Source organism: Zingiber officinale, chromosome 4A (genome assembly GCF_018446385.1).
Source record: "Zingiber officinale cultivar Zhangliang chromosome 4A, Zo_v1.1, whole genome shotgun sequence".
Taxonomy (NCBI): Eukaryota; Viridiplantae; Streptophyta; class Magnoliopsida; order Zingiberales; family Zingiberaceae; genus Zingiber; species Zingiber officinale.
The window spans coordinates 18055501-18081386 of NC_055992.1; the positions used below are offsets into that span (position 1 = coordinate 18055501).

A 25886-nucleotide genomic window follows, 5' to 3' on the forward strand; every position below is an offset into this window, starting at 1 on the left:
AGTTGTGGGTAAGTGGTTCGATCGTTTCAAGTATGACAAAAGGTAATCTCTCCTAAGAGAAGTAGGTGAGAACACGTTCCCTGAAGAAGGAACAGTAAGCGTTGGTCCGACCTAAAGTTTCAGCGAAGCTCAAAGTCAGGACCGGACAGTCCGAAGGCTATCAAAATCATACTTAATATATATTGTTTATTGCCTAGACTAACTTCATTTTGCAGAAAGAAGGTTTCAGCAAAAAGCTGGTCCGAGCGCCCGGAGTTGCTCCGGGCGCTCAGGAAGGCTTCGACAAAGAGGCAACCCTAGGAGGGTGCCTAGCTAGGAACCCTGGTGGTCTGGGCAGTCAAAGTTGCTCTAGGTGCTTGGATGACCAAAACTTCATCTTCTCACTAAGTTGGAGCATGAAGAGTGGCCGACTCACGTCAGCGATCCAGGCGCCTGGAGAGGGTCCAAGTGTTTGGACGTGGAAAAACTTCAGGAATAAAGTTTCGATGAGAGCTTGCAACATCGACACTGTCCAGGTACCCGAGTGGGGATCCAGGCGCCCAGACAGGGCTATAAAAAGAGGTTTTGACCAGCAACTTCAATACATCAACGCAAACAACTTTTGCTTCTGCGTGCTGCTCCAAAAAGACCTCTACGATGCCCAAAAGCTGCTTCGACGACGACTACACTACAGATCTGATTCTCCAAGTCATCGGTATCATTTTGTTATTTTTTGAAGTTACTTATTCACATTATAATTACATTTGTAACTTTTCGGATTGATTAGTGATTGTTCAACAAAAGCACTCTCACGTGCCAGCCTTGGAGTAGGAGTCACCACAGGCTCCGAACCAAGTAAATTTTGGCTTGTTAGCATTGTTTGTTTTCTTTTCATCTATTTTTTTATTCCGCTACCGCTTGTCTCTCGAAAGTTTTTAAATGAACATGAAAGTCACGAGTGCTATTCACCCCCTTTCTAGCGTAACGATCCTATAATTGGTATCAGAGCTGGGGCATCCTGAATTTATGAAACCACCATTCAAACACCCCCCCCTTTTCTTGGTTTTTGCATCTTGAGATTTTTGGAGTCAATCGGAATCGGTACTATCACCCCTTTAGATAATTTTTCTCAATAGAGATTTTTATTTCTTGAAGTTGGTGCAACACCACTCAAGTTCTTTTATTTTTTCATAAGTTTGTTATACCACACTACTAATCCAAGACCAAGTCTCCTTGTTTTTATTTTTTGGTGTCCAAGGTTCTTTTTTATCAATGACCCATCCAGAAGGCTACAATACCTCTCGCCCGGCTTTTTTCTCTGGAGAGGACTTCAATTACTAGAAAGGATGGATGGAGTACCATTTGAAGACGCAAGTCAAAATCTGGATCATCATCCAATCTGGCTTCTCACTACCACTCGACGACACTGGAAAACCAAAGCATAATGAAGAAGATCGAGGTTGATGCCAAGGCAACCCAAACCCTCCAATGTGGCTTAACAAAAGAAGAGTTGAACTGGGTCGACCCCTTCAATAGCTCCAAGGAATTATGGGAAAAGCTAATCAAATTACATTTGGGAACTATCGACACTAAGGTAAGCAAACGATACTTAATTTTAAATAAGTTATATAATGTTAAAATGCAGGATGATTAATCGACGAGCCAATTATATGATCGGATCCAAGACCTACTTAATAGACTGCATGCGATCGGCCAGAAGATAGAGAATCGTGATATAATAAGATATGCATTAAATGCTTTTTCGAAGAATACCTTGTGGGCATCAATGGTAGATGCTTACAAAGTATCTAAGAATCTTTCTTTAATTAGATTAGATGTGCTATTTTCAGAATTTGAATTGCACGAACAATCTAATGCTACTCCGACCGAGAAAGGTATCGCGTTACTTGCAGGAAAAATCAAGAGTAAGAAGATAAAGCCCAAATACCAACCGGTACCAACCGGAACCCAAGTCCGAAGATGAATCGGATTCTGAAGATGAAGACAAGATCACTGCTGAACTAGTCAACCTAGTTTAGAAAATGCTTAAAAAGAAAAAGATGATCCAATCCAAGAGCAAGCAACCGGGTCTGAAGCAAACCACGAAGGCCAAATAAAAAGTAACCTACTACGGGTGCAATTAGAAAGGACACTACAAGCCAGAATGTCTGAACGTGATGCAAGGAAGAAGGAAGGCATTGAAGGCAATGTGGTTTGAGTCATTGGAAGAGTTAGACGTAGAAGAACAAACTTAACCAAGCTTATTAGCACTACCAGTACAAGTCATGTTGTCAAGACTGAATCCAAGTCCTAGATAGAATCGGAAGTTGAGTCTGAGCAAAGCCATGGATCCATATCCGATTCAGAAGGTTCCCAATCCATTGTAAGTATTTCTTTAATTAGATCACATAATTTAATTTTCTACTTGCCTAGAAAGTTGGCTAAATCAACCTCCAGGTCAAGTCACTCCAAGAGGAGGTCAAAGCCCTCAAGGAAGTGACTAACCCAAGCTCCTTAACCGAATCTATTTAAGTTGGGAATTCAACTCAAGTCCAACAACCTGAGAAAGAAAATTCTAACTTGAAAAGTCAAGTCAAAGAACTCAAAGACTCACTGGAACGGTTTGCTTTGGATTTCAAGAGTCTTGATTTGATCCTTGGAAAACAAAGGGTCGTATGCAATTGATCCGAACTCAGATATAAGGCTAAACAAAGATTCACATTGTACTTATCTTTAGTAAATCAATCAAATAGAAACTTAGTCCAAGCATGGATCCCCAAGTCTAACTTAGTTAATCAAGTTAGACTTGATCAATATTGGATCTCGAAGGATCAAATCCACTACCTTGATAGAGCTTATTGAGACTATGATGTAGGGGAAGCCAATAAAAAGACTATTTTCATTATTAAATAGACTTGTTTGATATTTACTTTACCACTTTCCTTATACATGCTTAGATTAGGTAGATAAGGACTTAGACTTGATCAACACTTAAATAGTTAGACCTAGGATTTTTAGAAAGAAAATTAAATATTTAATTTCTTTAAAAGACTTTATATAGAAGTAGTTGTTGCTCCAATACCCAAGAAGGTCTAATGTTACGCCACAGCCTGGAAGCTAATTATTGAAATGGATGTTTAATTGACTAACTGTTAAACCTTAGTCTAACTCAAATGTAAATCAATATTTAAATTTTAATTAAAATTAAAGATAAAAATAATCATCTCACAAAACAAATAAGGTTCCTTGATTGACAATCTAGAAAAAAAAGTGAGATAGATTTAGGTTTAAAATTAGTTAATTAAAGCGTAAACCTAACTTAATCTTTAAATCAAAGCAAATATATATAATTCAAATTAATCAAACTTAATCTAAATTAAATCAAACTTAATCAAACTTAAACTTAATTTAATCTTCAAAAATTAACTTTCGAATCATAATTAATTTTTAAATTTTAATTAATTTCAAAATCTTACTTATTTTCAAAAGTTAAATCATAATTAATTTTTAAATTTTAATTAATTTTAAAATCTTACTTATTTTCAATTGTTAATTAATTTTCAAAACTTAATTAATTTTTAAATCATTTCTCCAAAAATACTTAGTATTTAATTATCATATCTTACATTTTATCACTAAAAAACATTTAGTCCCCAAATTTACTGTCCAAACTCATGGATCCTCATCTAGGGTTAACAACTAAACATACACCCATTTATTAATCTATCCTAGTATCATGTACAAATTTCTAACCATGAAAGATTAAGGTTCTCTTATAAAATTACATGATGATATACTTCCAAGTAGATAGTAATAACTTTGTGGGTTACGAGCTCACCCAACTTTGATTATTCTGATATTTCTATCTGTTGTATTAAGCAAAGTCTACCTCTGAAATCCATATCTCACACTATCATCAGATCCCTTAACGTCTGTATAGTGCACTCAGACTATCTATCTATATAAGGGTGGAAAGTTGTACTAAGACGTAGCTCCATACCCATAGCTTCCTATAGACTCTGCTAGAATCATGAGATGAATCACATATCTCTATCCGATATAATACCTAAAGGTACATCATGAAGTCTGGTAATCTCTCTATAGTACAACTTTACTTATCCAAAGAATTTATCCTACGAATTGGTAGAAAATTAGTAAATTTGGTTAACTGATCATCGATTATCCAAATTGCAGGATATCCTTTCCGTGTTATGGGTAATCCCATAATAAAGTCCATCTTAATATGCTCCTATTTCCATTATGGTATCTAAATCTACTGAAGCAATCCTGCTGGTCTTTGATGTTTAGTCTTCACTTGTTGATATACTAGACATCAAGCTACAAAATCCACTATGCCTTTCTTCATGTCATTCAACCATTTTAAATGTTTTAGATCCCTATACATAAGTGCACCACCGGGATATATCACAAATCTAAATCGATGTGCTTCCTATAGTAACTCCTCTCAAAAAGGGTGTGACTCTGGAACACACATAATTTCCCATAGAAATAATGAATCTCTTTCCTATTACAAGAAAACTCGGTCCGCTATCCTGAGGCTACCCTGATATATAAAAACTGTAGATGTTAATCACTAGCTTGAGCTCCCTTAATTTGCTCAACTATAAGAGATTAAGTACCTATGGATACTAATATCTCTTGCTCTGTTAGTCCTTGATCTACTAATTCCAACTCAAAAATACTCTGTACCAATTTTGTAACCATAACTTGGTGACAAGCCAAAACTCCTTAAGATTTTCTACTCAAAACATCTACTACCACATTAGTTTTCTCTAGATGATAGATAACTGTGTAGTTATATCATCTTCTCTATCTAAGGTTCAACTCCTTATGAGTAACAAGTACTTAAAGCTCTTATGATGTATGAAGATCTCAAAAGTGAGCTCATACAAATAATGTCTCTAAATTTTTAGCATGAAAATAATAGCTACTAACTCCAAATCATGAATTGGATAATTCTTCTCATGATCTTTCAGTTGATAAGAAACACATGATTTTACCCATTCATGCTGCATCAAAACTGCACTTAATCTTTGATACAATGCATCTGTGAAGAATACAAATCTATCTTCACCAGAAGATAATACCAAAGCAGGTGCAGTTATCAAATTTTGCTTAAGCTCCTGAAAACTAACCTCGCAAGCCTATGTCCAAGTAAATTTCATTTCTTTCTTAGTCAGTTGAGTCAGTGGCATAGCAATGCAGGAAAAACCCTCAACAATTCCTCGGTAATATCCAACTAATCTAAAAAACTACGAACTTCCTACAATGTCTTCAGTTGCTCCTGGCTTGTAACAACTATTTTATATGGGTCCCTTGGTATAACTCTATTAGAGACAATGTGTCTCAGAAATCCCACAGGAGATAGTCAAAATACACATTTACTGAACTTTGCATAGAGATGTTCTCGCCGAAGCATCTCCAGAACTATATGAAGATGTTGTTTGTGATCCACCTTAAATCAGGAATATATCACAATATCGTCAATGAAAACAATGTCAATTGATCCAAATACCCTAGGAATACCTGGTTCATCAATTCTATGAAAACATATGGAGTATTGGTTAAACCAAATGACATTACCAAAGACTCATAATGTCCGTATAGCAGACACACTCCGTCGTAAAATCACTGACAATGAGTTTATAATTTGATCACCGATTGTAAATTATCAAATCTATAAATATCTCACATATGCTACTCCTCATGTTACTATCAATGACAATTACTTAACAATAGGCCATCAAGTCAGATATCCACTACTAGACCATCATATAGTACATATCATAAAATCGGATTTCACTATATCTACCAATCCCAAATCATCCTCAACATCAATAAACCTTGATAGTTTCATGAGCAATAATAGAATTAAAGGAAATAATCCATTCTTCTTTTTGACAAAGAGTATCAGAGCTATACCCAAAAATAACTCAATCACGACTCCACTTGACTTTCAGGTGAAAAGCTAAGGAGTTCATCTAGAAACATATCTAGGTATTCTCGAACTATACAAATATCCGAGCAAAGTGATGTACTATCCTTGTTAAATATCATTAACGATAGTAAATATCTCCGACATCATAAGATAGTAAGTGCTTGGCTTATATTATTGCAACAGGATATTCCTTCATTATTAATCTTGACGAATACCAAAGATGGTTGATCTGGGGGTTTCATAGTTACTACCCATACTCGCCGTTGAATATAGAAAAAAAAAGTGACCAACCAGTACATGTCAAGAAGTATATCAAATCTCGTCATTCCAAGTACACAAATATCCGCAATAAGAAAATGACAATCCAAAGTCCAAAGGGGCACTTAACCTCTTGACTAAGAGTCTACCCATTAAGAGGTATCACCACAACTCCCAAAATTGTGCCCATAAATATCCTCCAATAAATGTCAACAAAAGGTCGAACACTCTGATCTATATATAGGTTTCATAATCTTTAGTAAATACATATGGTCAAGGTCTTGAGCTACTTGATAGAGATAATGTTAGTTGAGTCGACTAACTATTATCTTGTAATCCATCACACTACAGTTGCTCTACTTAAGGTTCATGAACCTCTAGCGACGAGTCATGCACACAATGGTAGAGAAGCACTATCACTAAATAACTGGTCGAAATAACTGTCAATTGACTCTCTGCTCCTTGAAGATCATATTCTTCAATTTTCACTCAGTAATAGTTGGATCTCATAGGTGTTACGAAGCTAACACCACCTTCCCCACATCCTCGCGTATCATATATCCCAATGTACCTTCTAGGTTGTCTAACTATATATGATCCTGTCCGAACGCTGATTCAATGGATGCTGGGCACGTGGTGCTTCCTGGCTGTTAGTGTGGATCTTCGGACGGCGACACGAAGCTCTGGCGAACCTGCACAGAAGTCGGGCCGGGAAGGGGTTCCCGACGGCGACCCTCCGACGCTCAAGTCAGGCGAAGCTCAAGGAATAAATAATGGCTTCAAAACGCGTACCATGCATACCTCCGGCGAAGAGTGAGGGCCTTTATATAGGGCAGCGAAGAAGTGAGTGTACACCTGCCGAGGTGTACACGTGTCCATGGCCCATACCCCAGTAAGGACTTGTCAGTGAGCTTCTCTAACCCATACTGCTACAGTCTCGGCATGTCCTCGATGGGACAGCGAAATCCCCTGTCACAGGATTTGGAGCATGGCCTACACGTGAAACATACCTGCTGTCAGAAAAAGACGTCCCCTGTCCTTTTACCCATTGCTCCAGATCTTGCGTCCGGGCGGACAGCAACCTCAACATCCGGCCGGACATATGCGGTGGTTTACTTGGGGAGATTTTCCATCATATACTTTGTGGAGACTATTAGCAGTGTTACCTTATGGCTTTGGCCGAGCGTGAGGTCTGCTCGGCACCACGACCTTTTCCACTGAGCGCCGGAACCCTGATTTCGACAGGGTGCCTTTAGCCGACTATCGTCCGATCGGGACGTTCGATTCCACCGGACGGCCGGCCTGCCGCCCGGTCGGACCCGGCCCTGCCGTCCGGTCGGACCCGGCCCTCTCCGGATGGACAAATGCCACTGTGACTTCTACGTGGCGTTGACTCCATAGGGTGGGGTCCCTTGTTCTTACTACCGGATCACTTGCCTTCCCTCCAAGTCTAGTCGAAGGAGGCGAACAGTCCGACTGACTGGACTAAGAATCTAGCCGAGTGGTTCCTCCGTGCTTGTATCTCCCGCTCGGCCTACCATAAAGGTAGCCTTGCGCGAATCAACCATGGCGTTCACCGGATCTCCTCGTGTTCTGCGCCAATCTTCGACATTAAGGTCGAGCATGCTTTCATTAAATGCTCCGAATGATTGAATGCCACGTGGAGCAATGCCATCGGCGTACGACGGCGGTGGCATGGTGTTTTGATGTGATCGACGCGATTCGAAATAGACGGCTCGATGCATGCTTGGATTCCCGTGACCTGGATCCAACGGTGGAGGCCGCCCGGCCTTCACCCTATAAATTCTTCGTTCTCTTCTATCCCCTCACTTGCCTCCGCGATCTCGACCACTGCCCCCTGCGCTTTAGAGCTCCGGCGATCCTGTTTCTGCTCTCCGACGCTCTCCGGCGCCTTTCCCTTGATCCCTTTCCTCGCAGCAAGGTTTTATATCTTTCCTTCCTCCTTTCCGGTGTTTCCTCCGCATTTCATCCTCGGTTTCGATCCTTGAAACTTCCTTTCGTTTTCTGGTGTTTTTCTTCTGCCTTCTTGCCTTTTGACTCCTTCCGATCGGCCCATGGCTAGTTCTTCCAATCCCGAAGATCAGTCGCTCGGCCCATAGTACACCACCATGCAGTCCCGATTCGAACAGCGGGACTTCGATATTTTGACAGACAATTTCGAAATCCCAAAGGATTTCGAAATTCGCTTAGCTGGTCCTTCTGTGTCTTCCGAGACCAGTTTACCGCCGGTCTTCGTTTTCCTGTACATCCTTTCATCATAGATGTCTGTAATTATTTTGGTGTGCCGCTTGGCAGTTTAGTACCCAACACCTTCCGTCTCCTTTGCGCCGTAGTTGTTTTGTTTAAGATTCATAATATCCCCCTCCGACCGGAGGTCTTTTTTTATTTCTACTACCCTAAGCAAGCCGAGCCGGGCACCTTCATGTTCCAAGCTCGACCCGGCTTGGTTTTCTTTAACAAGCTTCCTACTTCCAATAAACATTGGAAGGATTATTTTTTCTACATCCGCATGCCCGCTCGGGCCAACTTCCCGACCCAATGGCAAGTCAGCCTACCCCCCACTCCCTAGTTGAAGAAGTTCAAGACCCGACCAGACTATCTCCATGCTGCAAATATACTGGCCGGTCTGCGACTTGACATCAACAAACTTCTCCACGAGGGAGTGATGTACATCTTCGGGCTGAGTCCTATACGGACTCCTCTTCCGACCGGCTTCGGTAAGGACTTTGCTTGGGCATTTGCTTTAATTGCTAACTGATTTCTTTTCTTTCTCCTGCAGCGGACATCGTCATGGATTCGGTCATGGCCGGTGTTTTGAAGAGAAAGGCGGCGGCGCTAGAGGTCGCGGCCGCCAAGGAGATGGAAGCACTGGGTATCTAGCCGGTCGGATCCCATGAAGGAGAGAGCGGAACTCAAGCTGAGTCGGCCGCTCAAGCTTCCCAGCAAAATGTGGCTAGCGGCGCCACCCCCTCAAGAGAACAAACTGCCCCCGAGGAAGGTTCCGCTTGGGAGGAGGAGCAGCCCTTACAAAAGAGGCGCCGAGTGGAGACTCCCCTACGCTTGGCTACCTCAGCTGTCCAACCCTCCGAGCGGGTCAGGCGCCAGAGACCAAAACTATCTCGTCCGACCGGACGCCTTTGGATTGGGACGAGCCAGTTGCTCCAGTGGAGGCTATTCCAATCAGCACCCTTCCGCCCGCTCGTCACTCAGTCCAGCGCTCGACCATTCATTCTCAGTTTTCTGCGCCGACTTCTGATCCCCTTCCGACTGTCGGTCGGACGACCCCCGGTCATGGTCGCACGATTCGGGTCACTCTTCATCTATCGACTGAAGAGCTGCTTCCAGAGGCCGACCGTCCATCCGCGCCTGAGCACACCATCACCTTGAAAGGGCCCTTGGCTGAGATGTGGGCCGATGCTCGGGCACGCACAGCGCTGATACCCCTCGGAAATTTAGCCAATAGCCACATGCGGGAGGCCACTGGGGTAAATTTATGCTTCTAAGCTTTGTATGCATTCCTTCCGATCGGCCGATAATAATTATAATTTTCGTTTGCCAGAGATGGGTGGAGGAAATTACGGTTTCCAACCGCTTGGCGTTGGTGGATGAAGAGCTGCGACAACTGAAGGCCGCAGTTGGTCCGTCCGGCCTTCAGGGCCCTTCCTATTCCGAGCTGCAAAAGGAGCTGAAGAAAGCTCAAACTCTTCTGGCGGCCGAGGAGAAGAAGACGACCGACCAGGCCCATGCCCTGGCCGAGTCCGAGTGGTAAGTCAAGTCGCTTGAAACAAAAATAACTCTGGCCACCACTCGGAAGAATACTGCTATCTCCGATCTGGAGAAGAAGAACGTTGAGGCTCGGGGCCTCGAGCTGAAGATAAAGGAATTGACAGAGCAGCTCGACTGGGAGAAGGCCGGCCGCTCGGCCGACGCGGCTAAGATTCAAAATCTGGATGAGGCTCTTACTGGCTCCCAGGCGACGTTCAAAGAATATCAAGATGCCGAGCCGAGTCGAGTCGCGGCCTTAAGACAGAGCTACATCCGCTCGCCCGAATTCTCAGAGAAGATATGCGAGCGGATGTACACAGCCTTCGACTTGGCTATGACCGCCACCACCACTTATCTGAAGTCGAAGGGCCTTCTTCCGGAGTCCACCAATATTTCGGCCGGCGATCAGGTGGAGCTCCTAGATACCATCCCTAAGACCCTCTATGATTATATCGAGTAATTTTTGTAATTTGGCCGCTCGGCTAAATATGGTCCCTTTTGTACTTAGGCCGCCCGGCCTGAGATTTTATTTATATGCAATGCTTTCCTTTTGCGCACTCTATCTTTTTGCACATTGTCCTTTAGCCAATTAACATGTGTGTTGCCTGCTCGCCTATAATTATTTTGTGTGCTCCCCCATAAGGGATCTTAACAAAGTAATCGCCGTGATCTTCCCGCTCGGCAAAATATACCGCGTTCTTTGTGGGCATAGCTCGTTTACCAAGTGCCAAGTAGTTTTGGATACTGGGACGCTCGGAGCGCGTATAGACAATCGAACGGCATCGGAATCACGTGCCTCGGGATATTGATGCTTTATTCCACTCGGTGGGTTTATAGACGCCGGCTCGTCTCTCGATATTTAACGTCGAGCTCGACGGTCTTTCGCTCGGAAGTTTATAGACGCCGGCTCATCTCTCGATATTTAACGTCGAAGCTCGACGGTCTTCCGCTCGGAAGTTTATAGACGCCGACTCGTCTCTCGATATTTAACGTCAGAGCTCGACGGTCTTCCGCTCGGAAGTTTATAGACGACGGCTCGTCTCTCGATATTTAACGTCGGAGCTTGACGACCTTCCGCTCGGACGTTTATAGACGCTGGCTCGTCTCTCGATATTTAACGTCGGAGCTCGACGGTCTTCCGCTCGGACGATTTATAGACGCCGGCTCGTCTCTCGATATTTAACGTCGGAGCTCGACGGTCTTCCGCTCGGACGATTTATAGACGCCGACTCGTCTCTCGATATGTAACGTCGGAGCTCGACGGTCTTCCGCTCGGACGATTTATAGACGCCGGCTCGTCTCTCGATATTTAACGTCGGAGCTCGACGGTCTTCCGCTCGGACGATTTATAGACGCCGGCTCGTCTCTCGATATTTAACGTCGGAGCTCGACGGTCTTCCGCTCGGACGATTTATAGATGCCGGCTCGTCTCTCAATATTTAACGTCGGAGCTCGACGGTCTTCCGCTCGGATGATTTATAGACGCCGGCTTGTCTCTTGATATTTAACGTCGGAGCTCGACGGTCTTCCGCTCGGACGATTTATAGACGCCGGCTCATCTCTCGATATTTAACGTCGGAGCTCGACGGTCTTCCGCTCGGACGATTTATAGACGCCGGCTCGTCTCTCGATATTTAACGTCGGAGCTCGACGGTCTTCGCGGCTAACTTAGATTTTGCCGATCGGCGTAACCCTTGACCATCCTTTGAATTAATTTTGCTTCCTGCATTACAAGGACACGAGCTACTAGCATATACACAAAAATGAGTTACATTCGTGCACCTTTCATCCAGCTCGATAAGGCTGGAGATGATTTGCACTCCACGGTCGATCTAGCTGCCGCCCGTCTTTATTCTCCAAATAATATGCGCCCGAGCGGAGCTTTTCAATAACCTTGAAGGGGCCCGCCCATGGTACCTCCAGTTTGCCGATGTCGCCGACCGGCTTGACTTTCTTCCAGACAAGATCGCCGACTTGGAATGATCTGGGGATTACACGGCGGTTGTAACTTTGTTTCATCCGTTGCCGGTACGCCATCAGCCGGACGGACGCCTTGGCTCTTTCTTCTTCGACCAGATCCAGCTCCATGTTCCTCTGCTCGGCATTGTCCTCATCGTAATGTTGGATCCTAGCGGATTCGACGCCGACTTCGACCGGAATGACCGCCTCGCCACCGTACACCAAATGGAACGGCGTGACACCCGTCCCTTCCTTCGGCGTCGTTCGGATGGCCCATAAGATGCCCGGCACTTCATCCGGCCAACTTCCTCCCAAATGGTCGAGCCGGGCACGCAGAATGCGAAGAATTTCCCGATTGGTTACTTCGGCTTGACCGTTGCTCTGGGGATAAGCCACGGACGTGAAGTGCTGCTCGATGCCGTAGCTTTTGAACCAATCCTCTAGCATCTTCCCTGTGAATTGCCGCTCATTATCGGAAACCAATCGGCGAGGGATGCCGAACCGACAGATGATGTGTTGCCAGATAAATTTTTTGACCATCTGTTCGGTGATCTTGGCTAGCGGCTCGGCCTCCACCCACTTGGAAAAATAATCCACCGCCACTAGCAGAAATTTCCGTTGCCCGGTCGCCATCGGAAATAGACCGACAATATCCATTCCCCATTGATCGAACGGACACGAAACGGTTGATGCCTTCATTTCCTCTGCCGGTCGGTGGGAGAAGTTGTGATACTTCTGGCACGAAAGGCACGTAGATACTGTCCGAGCGGCGTCTGCTTGTAAACTCGGCCAAAAGTACCCGGCCAAGAGGATCTTCTTGGCCAACGATCGTCCGCCCGGATGTCCTCCGCACGATCCTTGATGTACCTCTTGGAGGATGTAAGCCGAGTCTTCCGAGCTCACGCATTTCAACAGCGGGTGTGAGAAAGCCTTTTTGTAAAGCTGATCGCCGATGAGTGTGAACCGACCGGCCCTCCTTCTTAACAGCTGGGTTTCGTTCCGGTCGGACGGCGTGGCTCCCGAGCGGAGGAACTCTATGATGGGCGTCCGCCAGTCGCTTGGAAATGTGAGGCCTTCCATCCGGTCGACGTGCGCCACCAACAGTACTTTTTCAATTGATTGCTGAATGGCGACCGGCGTTATTGAGCTCACGAGCTTGGCTAACTCATCGGCTGCTTGATTTTCTGCTCTGGGTATCTTCTGGACAATAATTTCTTTAAAGTCAGCTTTGAGCTTCTCGAAGGCTTCAGCGTAGAGCTTGAGCCGAGCACTATTGATTTCGAAGGTACCAGAGAGCTGCTGAGCGGCCAACTGCGAATCCGAGTGAAGCGTTACCCGATCGGCTCTCACATGCCGAGCTGCCTGCAAGCCGGCTATGAGGGCCTCATACTCTGCTTCATTGTTGGTAGCTTTATAATTCAGCCGGACGGATAAGTGCATCTTCTCTTCTTGAGGGGAGAGTAACAATATCCCAATCCCGCTCCCGAGCCGAGTGGACGACCCATCCACATATATTCTCCACATAGCTTCTGGCTCCGACCTTTGCACCTCAGTCACAAAATCAGCCAAGGATTGCGCTTTTATCGCCGAGCGGGGCTGGTATTGGATATCAAATTCACTTAACTCTGTCGTCCATTTGATGAGTCGTCCGAATGCCTCTGGATTTAGTAGAACACGTCCGAGCGGGCTGTTGGTTTTGACAATGATAGTATGCGCCAAGAAATATGGACGAAGGCGCCGAGCGGCTAGGACCAGAGCAAAAGCTAGCTTTTCGAGCCCAGTGTAGCGAGATTCAGCATCCTTTAAAATGTGACTAAGGAAATACACAGGCTCTTCTCCGCTCGCCCTCACCAGTGCCGAGCCAATTGCCTGCTCGGTCGAGGATAGATAAATATAGAGCGACTCGCCAATAGTCGGCTTGGCTAATACCGGGAGCGAATTCAGATATGCCTTTAAATCTTCGAACGCCTGGTTGCATTCTTCGTCCCAGTGAAATTTTGTAGCCTTGCGTAAGATCTTGAAAAACGGAAGGCTCCGGTCAGCGGTTTTGGAGATGAACCGGGACAAAGCGGTTATCCGACCGGTCAAACGCTGCACTTCCCTTGTATTTCTTGGAGGCGGCATATCTTGTAGAGCTTTCACCTTGCTGGGATTTGCTTCGATGCCCCGCTCGGTCACTATGTACCCCAGAAAGTGCCCTCCTTTTGCTACGAACAGGCACTTCTGGGGATTTAACTTGACTCCATATTTGCGCAGCATTCGGAAGGTTTCCTCCATGTCCTTGAAGAGATCGGCCGCTCGGACGGACTTAATGAGAATGTCGTCCACATAAACTTCTAGATTCCGTCCGATCTGCTCTCTGAACACTTTATTAATCAAGCGCTGATATGTGGCCCCCGCATTCTTCAATCCGAACGGCATTACATTATAGCAATAAGTGTCGTCGGCCGTCACGAAGCTGACCTTTTCTTGATCTTCACGGGCGAGCGGCACTTGGTGATAGCCCTGGTAAGCGTCGAGCATACAGATTAATTCACAGCCGGCCGTAGAGTCCACCAGCTGATCTATCCGAGGCAGAGGATAAAAGTCTTTCGGGCAAGCTTTGTTGAGATCCCGAAAATCTATGCATACTCTCCACTTGTCGCCCGGCTTGGAGACTAATACTACGTTAGCCAACCAGCTCGGGAACTGTACCTCGCGGATATGGCCGGCCTCCAAGAGTTTCTCCACCTCCGCTCGGATGATAGCATTCTGCTCGGCGCTGAAATCTCTTTTTCTCTGCTTCACGGGCCGTGCGTCCGGTCGGACGTGTAGTTCATGCTGCGCTATACTTGGTGAAATTCCGGGCAGCTCATGTGTCGACCAAACGAAGACATCATGATTTCTTCGGAGGCTGTGGATCAATTCTTCTTTCTGCTTCTCTTCCAGATCGGACGCTATAAAGGTTGTGGCCTCCGATCGGGTTGGGTGAATCTGCACTTCCTCTTTTTCTTCATAAATTAAAGAGGGTGGCTTTTCGGTGATGGCGTTTACCTCGATCCGGGGTGCCTTCCGAGCGGAACAGGCCTCTGCTCGGACCATCTCGATGTAGCATCGCCGAGCTGCTAGCTGATCTCCCCGTACTTCTCCCACTTTGTCCTCTACGGGGAACTTGATCCTCTGGTGGAAGGTTGAGACAACCGCTCGGAATTCGCTGAGAGCCGGTCGTCCCAAAATAACGTTGTAGGACGAGGCACGAAGTTTGTTGTCCTGGTCCTCCTGAGCGGCTCTTCTCCCAGCGAGGTAGCCAGCCGGATCTGTCCGACCGGCTGAACTTCGTTACCAGTGAACCCATAGAGCGGAGTTGTCATGGGTAACAGCTCGGCTCGATCAATTTGCAACTGATCGAATGCTTTCTTGAAGATGATGTTGACCGAGCTTCCTGTATCTACAAAAACGCGGTGGATAGTATAATTCGCTATTATCGCTTTGATGAGCAGAGCGTCGTCGTGGGGCACTTCAACTCCTTCCAAGTCCCCGGGCCTGAAACTAATTTCGGATCCTTCCGCTCGTTCTTGGCTACAGCCAACCGCATGAATCTGGAGCTGTCGGACGCTCGCCTTTCTAGCTCGGTTGGAGTCTCTTTCGGTCGGCCCGCCAGCAATAACGTTGATCTCGCCTCGGGAAGTATTGCTTCTATTTTCCTCTTCCCGAGCGGTCGGTCGAGACCGTTCTCTGGACGCTCTGTGATTCTCCTGCCTTGGAGAACGATGCCGATCGGGCGTCTGTGGCTGTCGCCTATTGATAATGGGTATTTTTGTGTATTATTTTGGCTCTTATACTTAGCATTTTTACATTCTCACATGCTTAATTTGGTGTTTATATTATATTTTGTGAGTAGGAATTCATTTTGGACTTAAATGTAAATTTCCTACAATTATGGAATTTAATCTCATGTTTTTATGTGGTTTTGTAGGAACTATAAAGAGCCATTTATTAGGGTCGAGGTGAATCGAATTTGGCTTGATTTGAAGGCCAAACGGAGAAGAACAAGCTGAGTCAGTGTGGACCGTTGATCCAGATCAGGAGAAATCTTGCCCCTTCAGTCAGATCAAAAGATCCAACCTTTCATCCTGATTTAAAGGGATCTGGATCGTTGATCAGGATCATGACATCTAAGGGTTCATTAAAGCTCCAATTCAATTTGGATAGAGAGGAGCCCAATTTCAAATACCTAATCCAATACTCAAGCCCACTCTTGAAGCCCAATTTGAGTCCTACCCTTAATGAACCGGATCTAAGTCAAACGGATCTTTTCCTTAAACCCAAACTCGAAACCCATTAAGAAAACCCCTTTTCTCCTTCTCACCCGCACAGTAGCCCGCAACCCCTTCTCTTCTCGCGCGATTTCTTCCCTTGGGCTAGGGCACGCGAGACCGCCGGCTTTCTTTCCTCTTCCTTCTCTCCGGCCGGCGGCTCTTTCTTCTCTTCACTGCCGCCGGCCAGCCAGCCACAGCCCATATTCCTCTTCTAGATTTCAATCGGCGAGCGACAGCGGCAGTCTTCTCGGCGGGCAGCAGGTTTTCGACAGCGACTCCGATCATCTTCACCTCACCGGAGGGGTTCTCCGGTGTGATCTCCACTATCCGACCTTCTTTTGGCAGCTCCGCTTCTTGGGGTTCAAGCGGTGGAGCAAGGAGGAGGCGGCAGCTGGTATTCCACCGTTTCCAGTCATTTCCAGCCGAGGGTTCTCTGTTGGAAGATCCGTTCATCCTCGTCGGTGTTGAAGCTAGCAGCAAGTCCATCAGAGTGCTACTGTTCACTGGTTCTTGGGGGTTCCGGAGCCTGGTCTTCGTGTGACGACGAAGATAGTTGTTGGAATCGGAAGAAGAAGTGTGAAATGTGGTTGGATTAGTTTAGACTTTCTTAGTTTAATTCTGTTAATTTTGTTAATTTGCTTGTGTTGAAGTTCTATTGTTGAATGCTTGTAGCTAATTGGACCTTTCATGTTTAAATTGCACTTACTATGCTTAATTAGTTACACGCTTACAAAGTGTTCGATGAAATGCTTCAATCAAGTGTTAGGTTTATTATAATGCATTTTGGGTTGTTTAATTCTTGCTTTACTTTGCTTTTTCAATTTCATCAAGTTCTAGTTTTCATTTGAATACCATTAGGTTAGATTAGATTTCTTTAATGCTCTAGGTTTACTTCGATGCTCTGTTATTCCATTCCTTAGTTTAATTCTACCCATTGATAGATAATCTTGTATCGTAGTGTGACAATGCGATATAGGAAAATCTTCAATGGTTAGTTAGGATAGATATAGTTTTCTTTATTTGCATTGTCTTTCATTATTTAGATTAGATTTCATTTGATGCTTTGCTATTTCATTCCCTAGATTAATCGTGTTGATGATTAACCCATAGCGTAGAGTGACAATGCGTTGGGGATTAGTTATTGACACCTAGTTAAATTTCATTCCAGCATTAGATTAGTTTCTTTCTTGTTCTGCTTTTCATTTCTTAGATTTAGAATCAAAAACCCAAACCCCAATTCCATATTAGAAACCCAAAAAAAAAATAGAAATAACACACGATCCTAAGTTTACCATCCTATCGTTGCTTTCGTTGGCGGACGACCCGAGTCATTCCTATGCTACATTAGCTTAGGAGGGGTTTGGTACTTTATTATTTGATGCCCAATTCGCGACAAATTGGGACTTTATCACCTATCAACTCGTGTCCGGTCGGCTTCATTAGGTCTCTGTCGCCTGTCGACTGATGGAGACCGCCGTCCGGCATTCCGGGGCACGGGATGAGTCGCGAAGGGAAGACTTCGGCAATCCCTTATATTGTGTGTATCCGTCCGGTGGAAGGAGCAGAACATCGGGGTGCATCTCTTCTTTGGCTTTGGCCGGGCGGCAGCTACCTCTTGCACGTGGGACCTCACATGAGGGGAGCGGATTGCTTCAGCCCTCGGTCCTCTTGGTGGTTGAGTGGTGGGGGGCTTCCGTTCGGCAGGTCGAGCCCGATCAGCCGGAGCTTCCTTTCTTCGAGCCTCTTGGGCCTCCTCCACATTGATGTACTCGTTGGCTCGATGCAGCATATGGTCATAGTCTCGAGGCGGCTTCCGAACTAGCGAGCGGAAGAAATCCCCATCCACTAGGCCTTGTGTGAAGGCGTTCATCATGGTTTCCGAAGTGGCCGTTGGAATATCCATCGCCACTTTGTTGAATCGCTGGATGTAAGCTCGAAGCGATTCACGGGCTTCTTGCTTGATGGCGAACAGGCTCACGCTCGTTTTCTGGTAGCGTCGGCTGCTTGCAAAATGGTGGAGGAAGGCCGTTCGGAAGTCCTTGAAACTTGTGATAGATCCGTCCGGCAACCTCCGAAACCACCGTTGAGCCGATCCCAAGAGAGTGGTAAGAAAAACTCGGCACTTTACTCCATCTGTGTATTGATGGAGAGTGGCTGTGTTATCGAACTTACCCAGATGATCATCCGGGTCGGTTGTCCCATTGTACTCGCCGATCGTCGGAGGCACATAGTGCTTGGGCAGGGGGTCTTGTAGAATAGCCTCCGAAAATTGGCGATTGATCCACTCGGGAGAAGCGTCCGCTCGGGGGGCTTTCCCTTTTCTGTTGTCTCGTCTCGGTATTTCATCCGAAGATGATCCCCGTTCTCGATTAGTTGCTACAACTTCAGGAGTGCGGAAGAGAGCCCGATGGAATGGTACTGTCGCAGGTGGTTCTTCCGCTCGGCCACCCGATGCAGACGTGGCTTGCTGCTCTGGTCGCTCGGCTGTTGCCTTCTGTTTTTGCTCCACAAGCTTGGCGGCCCTTATCTCGATCAGAGCGTCGAGTTCCTCGTTCGAAAGCGTCACCAGGTGTTGTCGTCCAGCCTCGTCCATTGTTTCCGCTCGGATACAGGAACGTTCCCACAGACGGCGCCAAATTTGATCCTGTCCGAACGCTGATTCAATGGACACTGGGCACGTGGTGCTTCCTGGCTGTTAGTGTGGATCTTCGGACGGCGGCACGAAGCTCCGGCGAACCTGCATAGAAGTCAGGCCGGGAAGGGGTTCCCGGCGGCGACCCTCCGACGCTCAAGTCAGGCGAAGCTCAAGGAATAAATAATGGCTTCAAAACGTGTACCATGCATACCTCCGGCGAAGAGTGAGGGCCTTTATATAGGGCAGCGAAGAAGTGAGTGTACACCTGCCGAGGTGTACACGTGTCCATGGCCCATACTCCAGTAAGGACTTGTCAGTGAGCTTCTCTAACCCATACTGCTACAGTCTCGGCATGTCCTCGATGGGACAGCGAAATCCCCTGTCACAGGATTTGGAGCATGGCCTACACGTGAAACATACCTGCTGTCAGAAAAAGACGTCCCCTGTCCTTTTCCCCATTGCTCCAGATCTTGCGTCCGGGCGGACAGCAACCTCAACATCCGGCCGAACATATGCGGTGGTTTACTTGGAGAGATTTTCCATCATATACTTTGTGGAGACTATTAGCAGTGTTACCTTATGGCTTTGGCCGAGCGTGAGGTCCGCTCGGCACCACGACCTTTTCCACTGAGCGTCGGAACCCTAATTTCGACAGGGTGCCTTTAGCCGACTATCGTCCGATCGGGACGTTCGATTCCACCGGACGGCTGGCCTGCCGCCCGGTCGGACTCGGCCCTGCTGTCCGGTCGGACCCGGCCCTCTCCGGATGGACAAATGCCACTGTGACTTCTACGTGGCGTTGACTCCACAGGGTGGGGTCCCTTGTTCTTACTACCGGATCAATATACAATCGATCCATGAGTCAGAATCTCCCATGGCATAGCATTGGACGAGTTAATTAACCATCACTTTTTAAACCATTATGTTATGGGTTGCTCCGCTTAAGGTTCAAGAACTCTTGATAATGAGCTATACCAACGGAGATAGAGAAGTACTCTCTCTTAAAAACATCTCAAAATAATCATCAAGTGATGCCTTGTTCTGAAAAATCATCTTATGTATTTTCCTTTACGTGGTGCCTAGTCACGTAAGGGATAAACAACTAACTTCAACTTTTTTGCATCGGTATAAGTCATATATCCAAATAAACTTTCCAAATTATTCACCCATGTGACGGATGTATCTCGTAAATGTTAAGTAGCTAGCTATAACACATATAGACATATAAAATTACATGTACTACAACACATATAGACATATATAATTGCATCAACACATTAATCCCTCCTTGGTTTGAACAAGCTACCTTCCATTGGTCTCTTCAATTCGATAATGGTCATTTCTGCAATCAACATGCCATCAATTTGCCAAAATCAAAATCTATACTTGGCAATATTTTAATTGAGTGTTCAACTATCTACACATATATATAAAGAACCATGTTATTTTGCGTCTTAAAGGTATGAGAATAGTCCTCGGGGTTACAATGCAATGGTTAGGCTCTCTAAATGGTTAATTATCTAAGAGTTGAATCCCAACTGTAGTACACTATAGAGATTTTTCTCTAGTGGGACGACAAATCTAAGAACGTTGACTGCTTAGATGAACTTCATGAACGTTTCCTGATTTACCCCGGTAGCTAATAGAAAAATTTTGTGGGGTCGGGATGATCACTTTCAAGATTAATCGGTTCGAATAGTTAGATACCTAAATTAACAAAAAAAAAAATAGATGAGAACAACATAAGGACTTTAGGTCACGCAAATGATTACAAAACCATCCATTTTTATGCTCCTAATGGTCAGTTTATTTAGGAGAATGAAAAGCAAAACTAAGAAAAAGTTTTCGCAGTGGAAAAGTTTTTATCGTTTACTTTATTAAAATTTTCAGATGGAAGAGAAACGCAATCCATCAACGAATAGTTTTGGAGCTAAAATCGATCATCTCAAAATTGGACGGAAAGCAGCGGATGGAAAAAAAATGATACATGTACCCATTTTTATTCACAAAATTACACCATATACAAAAAAAAAAAAAAAATACATGTACCCTTTTTAATTGATAAAATTATATCATATACCCAAAAAATAATGCATGCATTCTTTTCTATTTATAAAATTACGCCGCATGTATCCTCCTTCCTCTATCAAGATAAACAAGCATGTAAAGGAAGGAATTTCTTCGCCCTTTCTCTTCTCTTCCTCCGAGTATAATTTTCCACCATAGATTCCTTTCCCTTCCTCATCCGTGCTTTAGAGTAAATAGAGCATTAATGTTATGTTTACTTAGGAGAGCATAAAGCAAAATTAAGAAAAAAATTCAAAAAAAATTTCCAACATTTATTTCATTAAAGTTTTAAGAGGGAAAAGAAACATAATCCATGAGCGGATAGTTTTAGAGCCAAAATCGATCATCTCAAAATTGGACGAAAAGCAACGGATGGAAAAAATGACGTATGTACCTTTTTAAACTCACAAAATTATACCATATACTCAAACAATGGCGCATGTATACTTTTTCAATTATAAAAATTAATTATACTACATATACCTACCTTCCTCAATCAAGGTAAACAAACATGTAGAGAGAAATTAGAGAGAAATTTCTTTCTTTTTTCATTCTCTTCTCATGTCCCTAAATTTATTTTATCTATTCATCGTCTACTCCTTCCTATAAATCAAGCATAAGACTTATCTAATAATGTGTCTTATGGGTAGAATAAGGCCACAAATCAAATCAAATCTATTTACAGTTTTTTTTACATCGTTGAGAATATTTATTGACTTTGAACTTTCTTTAGATACATAAACTATTCCACCACTCCTTCTAATTTTCTCATAAATTTTAAAAATCATAGTGCGATTTGGTTGAAATTGAAAACCATTATATTTTTTCAATGTTGCAGCGCATAACAAACATGATGATCGAGGTGATGGTTATAACAAAATCTACAACAAATAAAATGGATGATTATGAACAACAACACTTTGCACCAAAATGACAGCATCAGTTCCCGAAAACAAAAATATTGCAATCGAAGGCAGAAAAAGCTGGCAAAACCGCAACCCGAAAGGGAGGGAGTGCATGTACAAACAAGCTCCCATCACTGCAAACAAAGGGAAAGCTGCTCTCACTGCTGCTGCTGCGACTTGTGCTTCCTTCCCCGTTCGATCGCTCTCCTCTGGTCCACTCAAGTCAATCGAGCATCTTTTCTCTTCCCTAACCTGACAACCATGCCATCAGCAAGCGTTGATGTAGCTGAAGATCCGGTGCACCGCCGTCGCGATCTCGTCTGCTGTTCCCAACTTGCACGCCTCCTCCATCTGTTCCATAGCCACAATGTTACCGACTTAGTTTGCCAATTCGGAGCTAAAGGAGCGGATTAGCCAGCAATGGACCTTGAGGTTGAGCGAGTAGAGGACGGAGGAGGCGTCCAGCGAAGTGATGTTGAGGTGGAGCACAGAGAGGTGCAGCTCCTCCATGGCCGCGATGGCGCTCACTATCTGACCTTGCCGCCGCCGCCCGGCCACTTTGAGGTTGACGTGCCCCTGCACCAGCGTCGCCTCCACGTCCACCCCTATGCCCTCCTCGTCGCCCTCAGAGTAGTCCCTGTACTGAGGCGAGACGAAAAAACCGTCGTGGAGAGAGTCCGCGGCCGTAAACGCGACCACATCGTCGTCGTTGGGTGCCCGCTGCCGCTTCTGGGCTTGGAGGCAGAGGAGGTGCTGCTCGAGCTCCTTGACGAACTCGATGGCGCCGCTGATGATGGACGCTTGGTCGCCCTTCAACATCATTAGAAGAAAACAATTAATCAAGGAGAAACAAACTAAAATGGATACCAGCAGGAGGGTGCACATCTCGCATAATCATACGCGTTGGACGTAGGAAGGTGGCATGAGGGAGCGAAGAGTGGCGAGGTAGTCGTTCATAAGCCGGCGGCGGTTGCGCTCCACGGCAATGTGAGTCATCCGCTGGCTCTCCGCCTCCTCCGCGCTCTTCGACGCCGGCGCCGGCCGTGGCCTCTTCCGCTTCCTCCGCTCGCTCGACCCCACCGCGAGCGCCGCCGCTGCGGCAGCCTTGTGGTGGATGATGCCGTTGCCGCCGCCACCGCCTCCCGGGCGCGCGTCCGACTCGGAGGCGTGAGTGATGCAGCTCTCAAGCTGCTCCGCCGCGCGGGAGGACTCGACGTCCCCCGCCCGCACGTAGGTTTGGCCCTGCAGTCGTCGCAGGTTCTGGAAGTTGGATTCTTGGGGGAAGTAGCTCGCATGCGCTGCTCCAGTAGTCTCCTCTCCGCCCGCATGCATGAGAAGCTGCAGGAAAGGTGTTTGATGGGAAAACAGGCTCCCATATCTCATCTCAAACACTCCAGGCTCCAAGCACTCCGAGCCCAGCACCTCCCTCATCAACTGTTCCAAATAATCAAACCATGCAAATGAAGCAGCATCCATTGTTTGCATTAAATGAACTGCTAAAAAAATGGGAGTCTTGTAGAGCTTCCATCGATCGAAAAGCTAAGGTGGTGTTCTACCAGAAATTGACTAAAGATAGAAAGTGGAAGGAAAAAAAAGGAAGGAAATTAAAAGAAGGTAGCACAGTCGAGTGGAGTGATGAGACTTACAAGTGGGTCATTAATGGGTCCTCGGAGCTGCTCCATGGAAAGAAGAAGATTTGAAGGCAGAGCATGCAGCAGTACTAGCTCACCAACTACCTCTCCTCTTCACAATCGAAACAGGCTTAATTCTTCTGCTCTTTAATTCTCCTCTTCAGTTATGTTATCTGGAGCAATTAATGCATGCCGGCCAAGCATAGCACCCCTCACAAATGATTAATGTCTGGGAAGAGGAGGAAGCTTGGACAAGGTGATACAGTAGTAATTAATACTGCAATAGTAAGGAACCATGGCATGGGTAGAGAAGAGGAAGGTACGTAGGGTAGAGGTAGAGGAAGAAGTGGGATAAGAGGAATGGAAGGGAAGGGAAGGGAAGAAGGGATGAAGGAAGGAGAAAGGTTGCGCTACTGCAGCAGATTTGGGGATTGAAGGGGTGTCTGTTTGTGGGAGGTGCCCCATGGCCCATGCATGCATTATTGTTTGGGTGGCAGATTTGTACAGCTGCGAAGACAGAGGCACAGACGTGGGGCCTCTCGCCTTCTTCTTTCTCTTTCTTTGCTCAGTCGTCGTCCTGCTCTCTCTCTCCTCGCCTTCAGTACTTGACCTCGCTTCGAATTCAATGGCAGTGCCGGGCAGTAAAGGTGCCGTCAGTGATGAGAAAAAGTCTGCGAAATCAACTAGATTTCAAACAGCGCTGGGTCACGTCCACAGGGCTGGCCAAATCAGATGTATGTCACGTACCTTTGGCGCATGACTTCGATTCACAACATTAGCCATTCATTCTAGATTCTACACAGCACATGTAGCACCTATTCTGAAATACTCATTCTTATAAATTTTTATTATTTTGTAGTCATGCTTTTTTAATTGTTCCTTATAATGTAAATATACAGATTTACTTTCCTTTGACAATGTATATTATATCTTTTAGAGAAAAAGTATTATTATTCATCCCAAATAATTAGTATTATCGGTAAATAGATAAATTATGTGAGCATTTTGCCAGAAGGCAAACCAAATGCACCCACTGTTGTACTGTAATTCAAACATTTTAATTGTAAGTGTCTTTTAGAGCTTTTTTTTTTAACCCCACACACACACAATTAATCTCAACTTAATTACCTTATTAATTAATATTCATTTGATAATATGTGAAATAAAAAATAAATTATTCATCTAGACATATGAAATAGTCAATTTATTTTAAAGATTTATAATAATTTATTGTTGATTGTATAGGTGATCAATAAGTAAATATATAGATTCAAGAGTTAACTTAATATATTACTTCACATTTATCCTAAGAATAAGTAAATGTGTTATATCAACATAATATTCAAATTTATATTATGTGTGCCTTAAGTTATAATTGAGATATGACTCGGGACAGGATGGACACCTACATAGATAATCATATAAAAATAATAATATCCTAGCAAAGTTTTACTGATGAGAAGGCACAAGTGAATTGCATTAGATATTGTGGTGTAAAAATTCTTTGACTATGAAAATTAAGTTACCTTTGTTGATGAACAATATCTTTTTGTTGAAATTCCTGATGATGACAATTGTTTTTTTTTGTCTTTATCTATGTGCTACTGACAAGAACTTTCATTTACGGGGTAAAATGAGTTGATGTTGAAAATTGCAGAGTAAGAAAATTATTTAATGCAGTAATTTCGATAGATGGATTCATCATGGGCAAACTCAATCTATTTATTTATTTATTTATGGTTACATTTGCTCATATTAACTCATCTCCCCGATAACAAAACCTAGAAAATTAATAAGTACAACTCTTTAGTACGATACTATATCGTATGCTTATCTCTTGTGATCATAATTATGTTGCATCACAAAGATAAATATAAATTGATGACCAATACACGTAGTATAATGCAGTTAATTTTTTGTATTTTCTATTTAATTTTTCATTTCTAGAAATGATCTAATTGTTAGTGCAATCGTTTTCTGATTAAGATTAACCAAATTGACTAAATTCAGTTGATCAAACTTGAGTTGATTTAAATTGAGATTCGATATTTGATTAATATGTTTGTTGATGCGAAAAATATGTTCACGTAAAAGGAGACATTGTAAGAGAAAGAGATTGTTGGTGCAATCAACCTCGAGTTACATTAACTAAGATGAATGGTTGAGTAAAAAGTTAAGTAGGTCAAGATTGACTAGATATTATTGGTGCAGGGAACATCAGATAATTAAATCTGGATTTTGATATTAGCAAAGAGTTCAAAGTTAAGCTACATTGGGATCTAATGAGGTTGACTAAGTGTACAAGTAACTCAACCAGAAAGTCCTAATAGGTTAAGTTGACTGGATATTAGGGGAGATAAAAGTCCCAGTGGATACTAAGCAACGACAAAACACTAATAGGTATGTTGG

General features: G+C 44.5%; 1 protein-coding gene and 1 pseudogene across 1 annotated transcript; one reads left to right on the top strand and one right to left on the bottom strand.

Moving 5' to 3' along the window:
- Positions 1-21823: 21823 nt before the first annotated feature.
- On the bottom strand, positions 21824-23927 carry LOC121969654 (transcription factor bHLH57-like). Its single transcript, XM_042519860.1, has 4 exons — positions 23493-23927; positions 22747-23280; positions 22273-22656; positions 21824-22197 (listed from the first exon to the last, which is right to left on the bottom strand). The coding sequence occupies exons 1-4, from the start codon at positions 23526-23528 to the stop codon at positions 22114-22116; spliced, it is 1038 nt and encodes a 345-aa protein (XP_042375794.1). The 5' UTR covers positions 23529-23927; the 3' UTR covers positions 21824-22113.
- A 13-nt stretch (positions 23928-23940) lies between these two features.
- LOC121972281 overlaps positions 23941-25886 on the top strand; it is a 30340-nt pseudogene continuing 28394 nt past the window's right edge.

What these genes read in the sequence shown, in the direction of transcription:
- LOC121969654 (XM_042519860.1), bottom strand. Translation starts at nt 23,528, where the DNA reads ATGGAGCAGCTCCGAGGACCCATTAATGACCCACTT. An exon ending in GACCCATTAATGACCCACTT is followed by an intron (nt 23,281 to 23,492) that starts GTAAGTCTCATC and finishes TATTTGGAACAG; the next exon opens with TTGATGAGGGAGGTGCTGGG. An exon ending in CACCTTCCTACGTCCAACGC is followed by an intron (nt 22,657 to 22,746) that starts GTATGATTATGC and finishes ATGATGTTGAAG; the next exon opens with GGCGACCAAGCGTCCATCAT.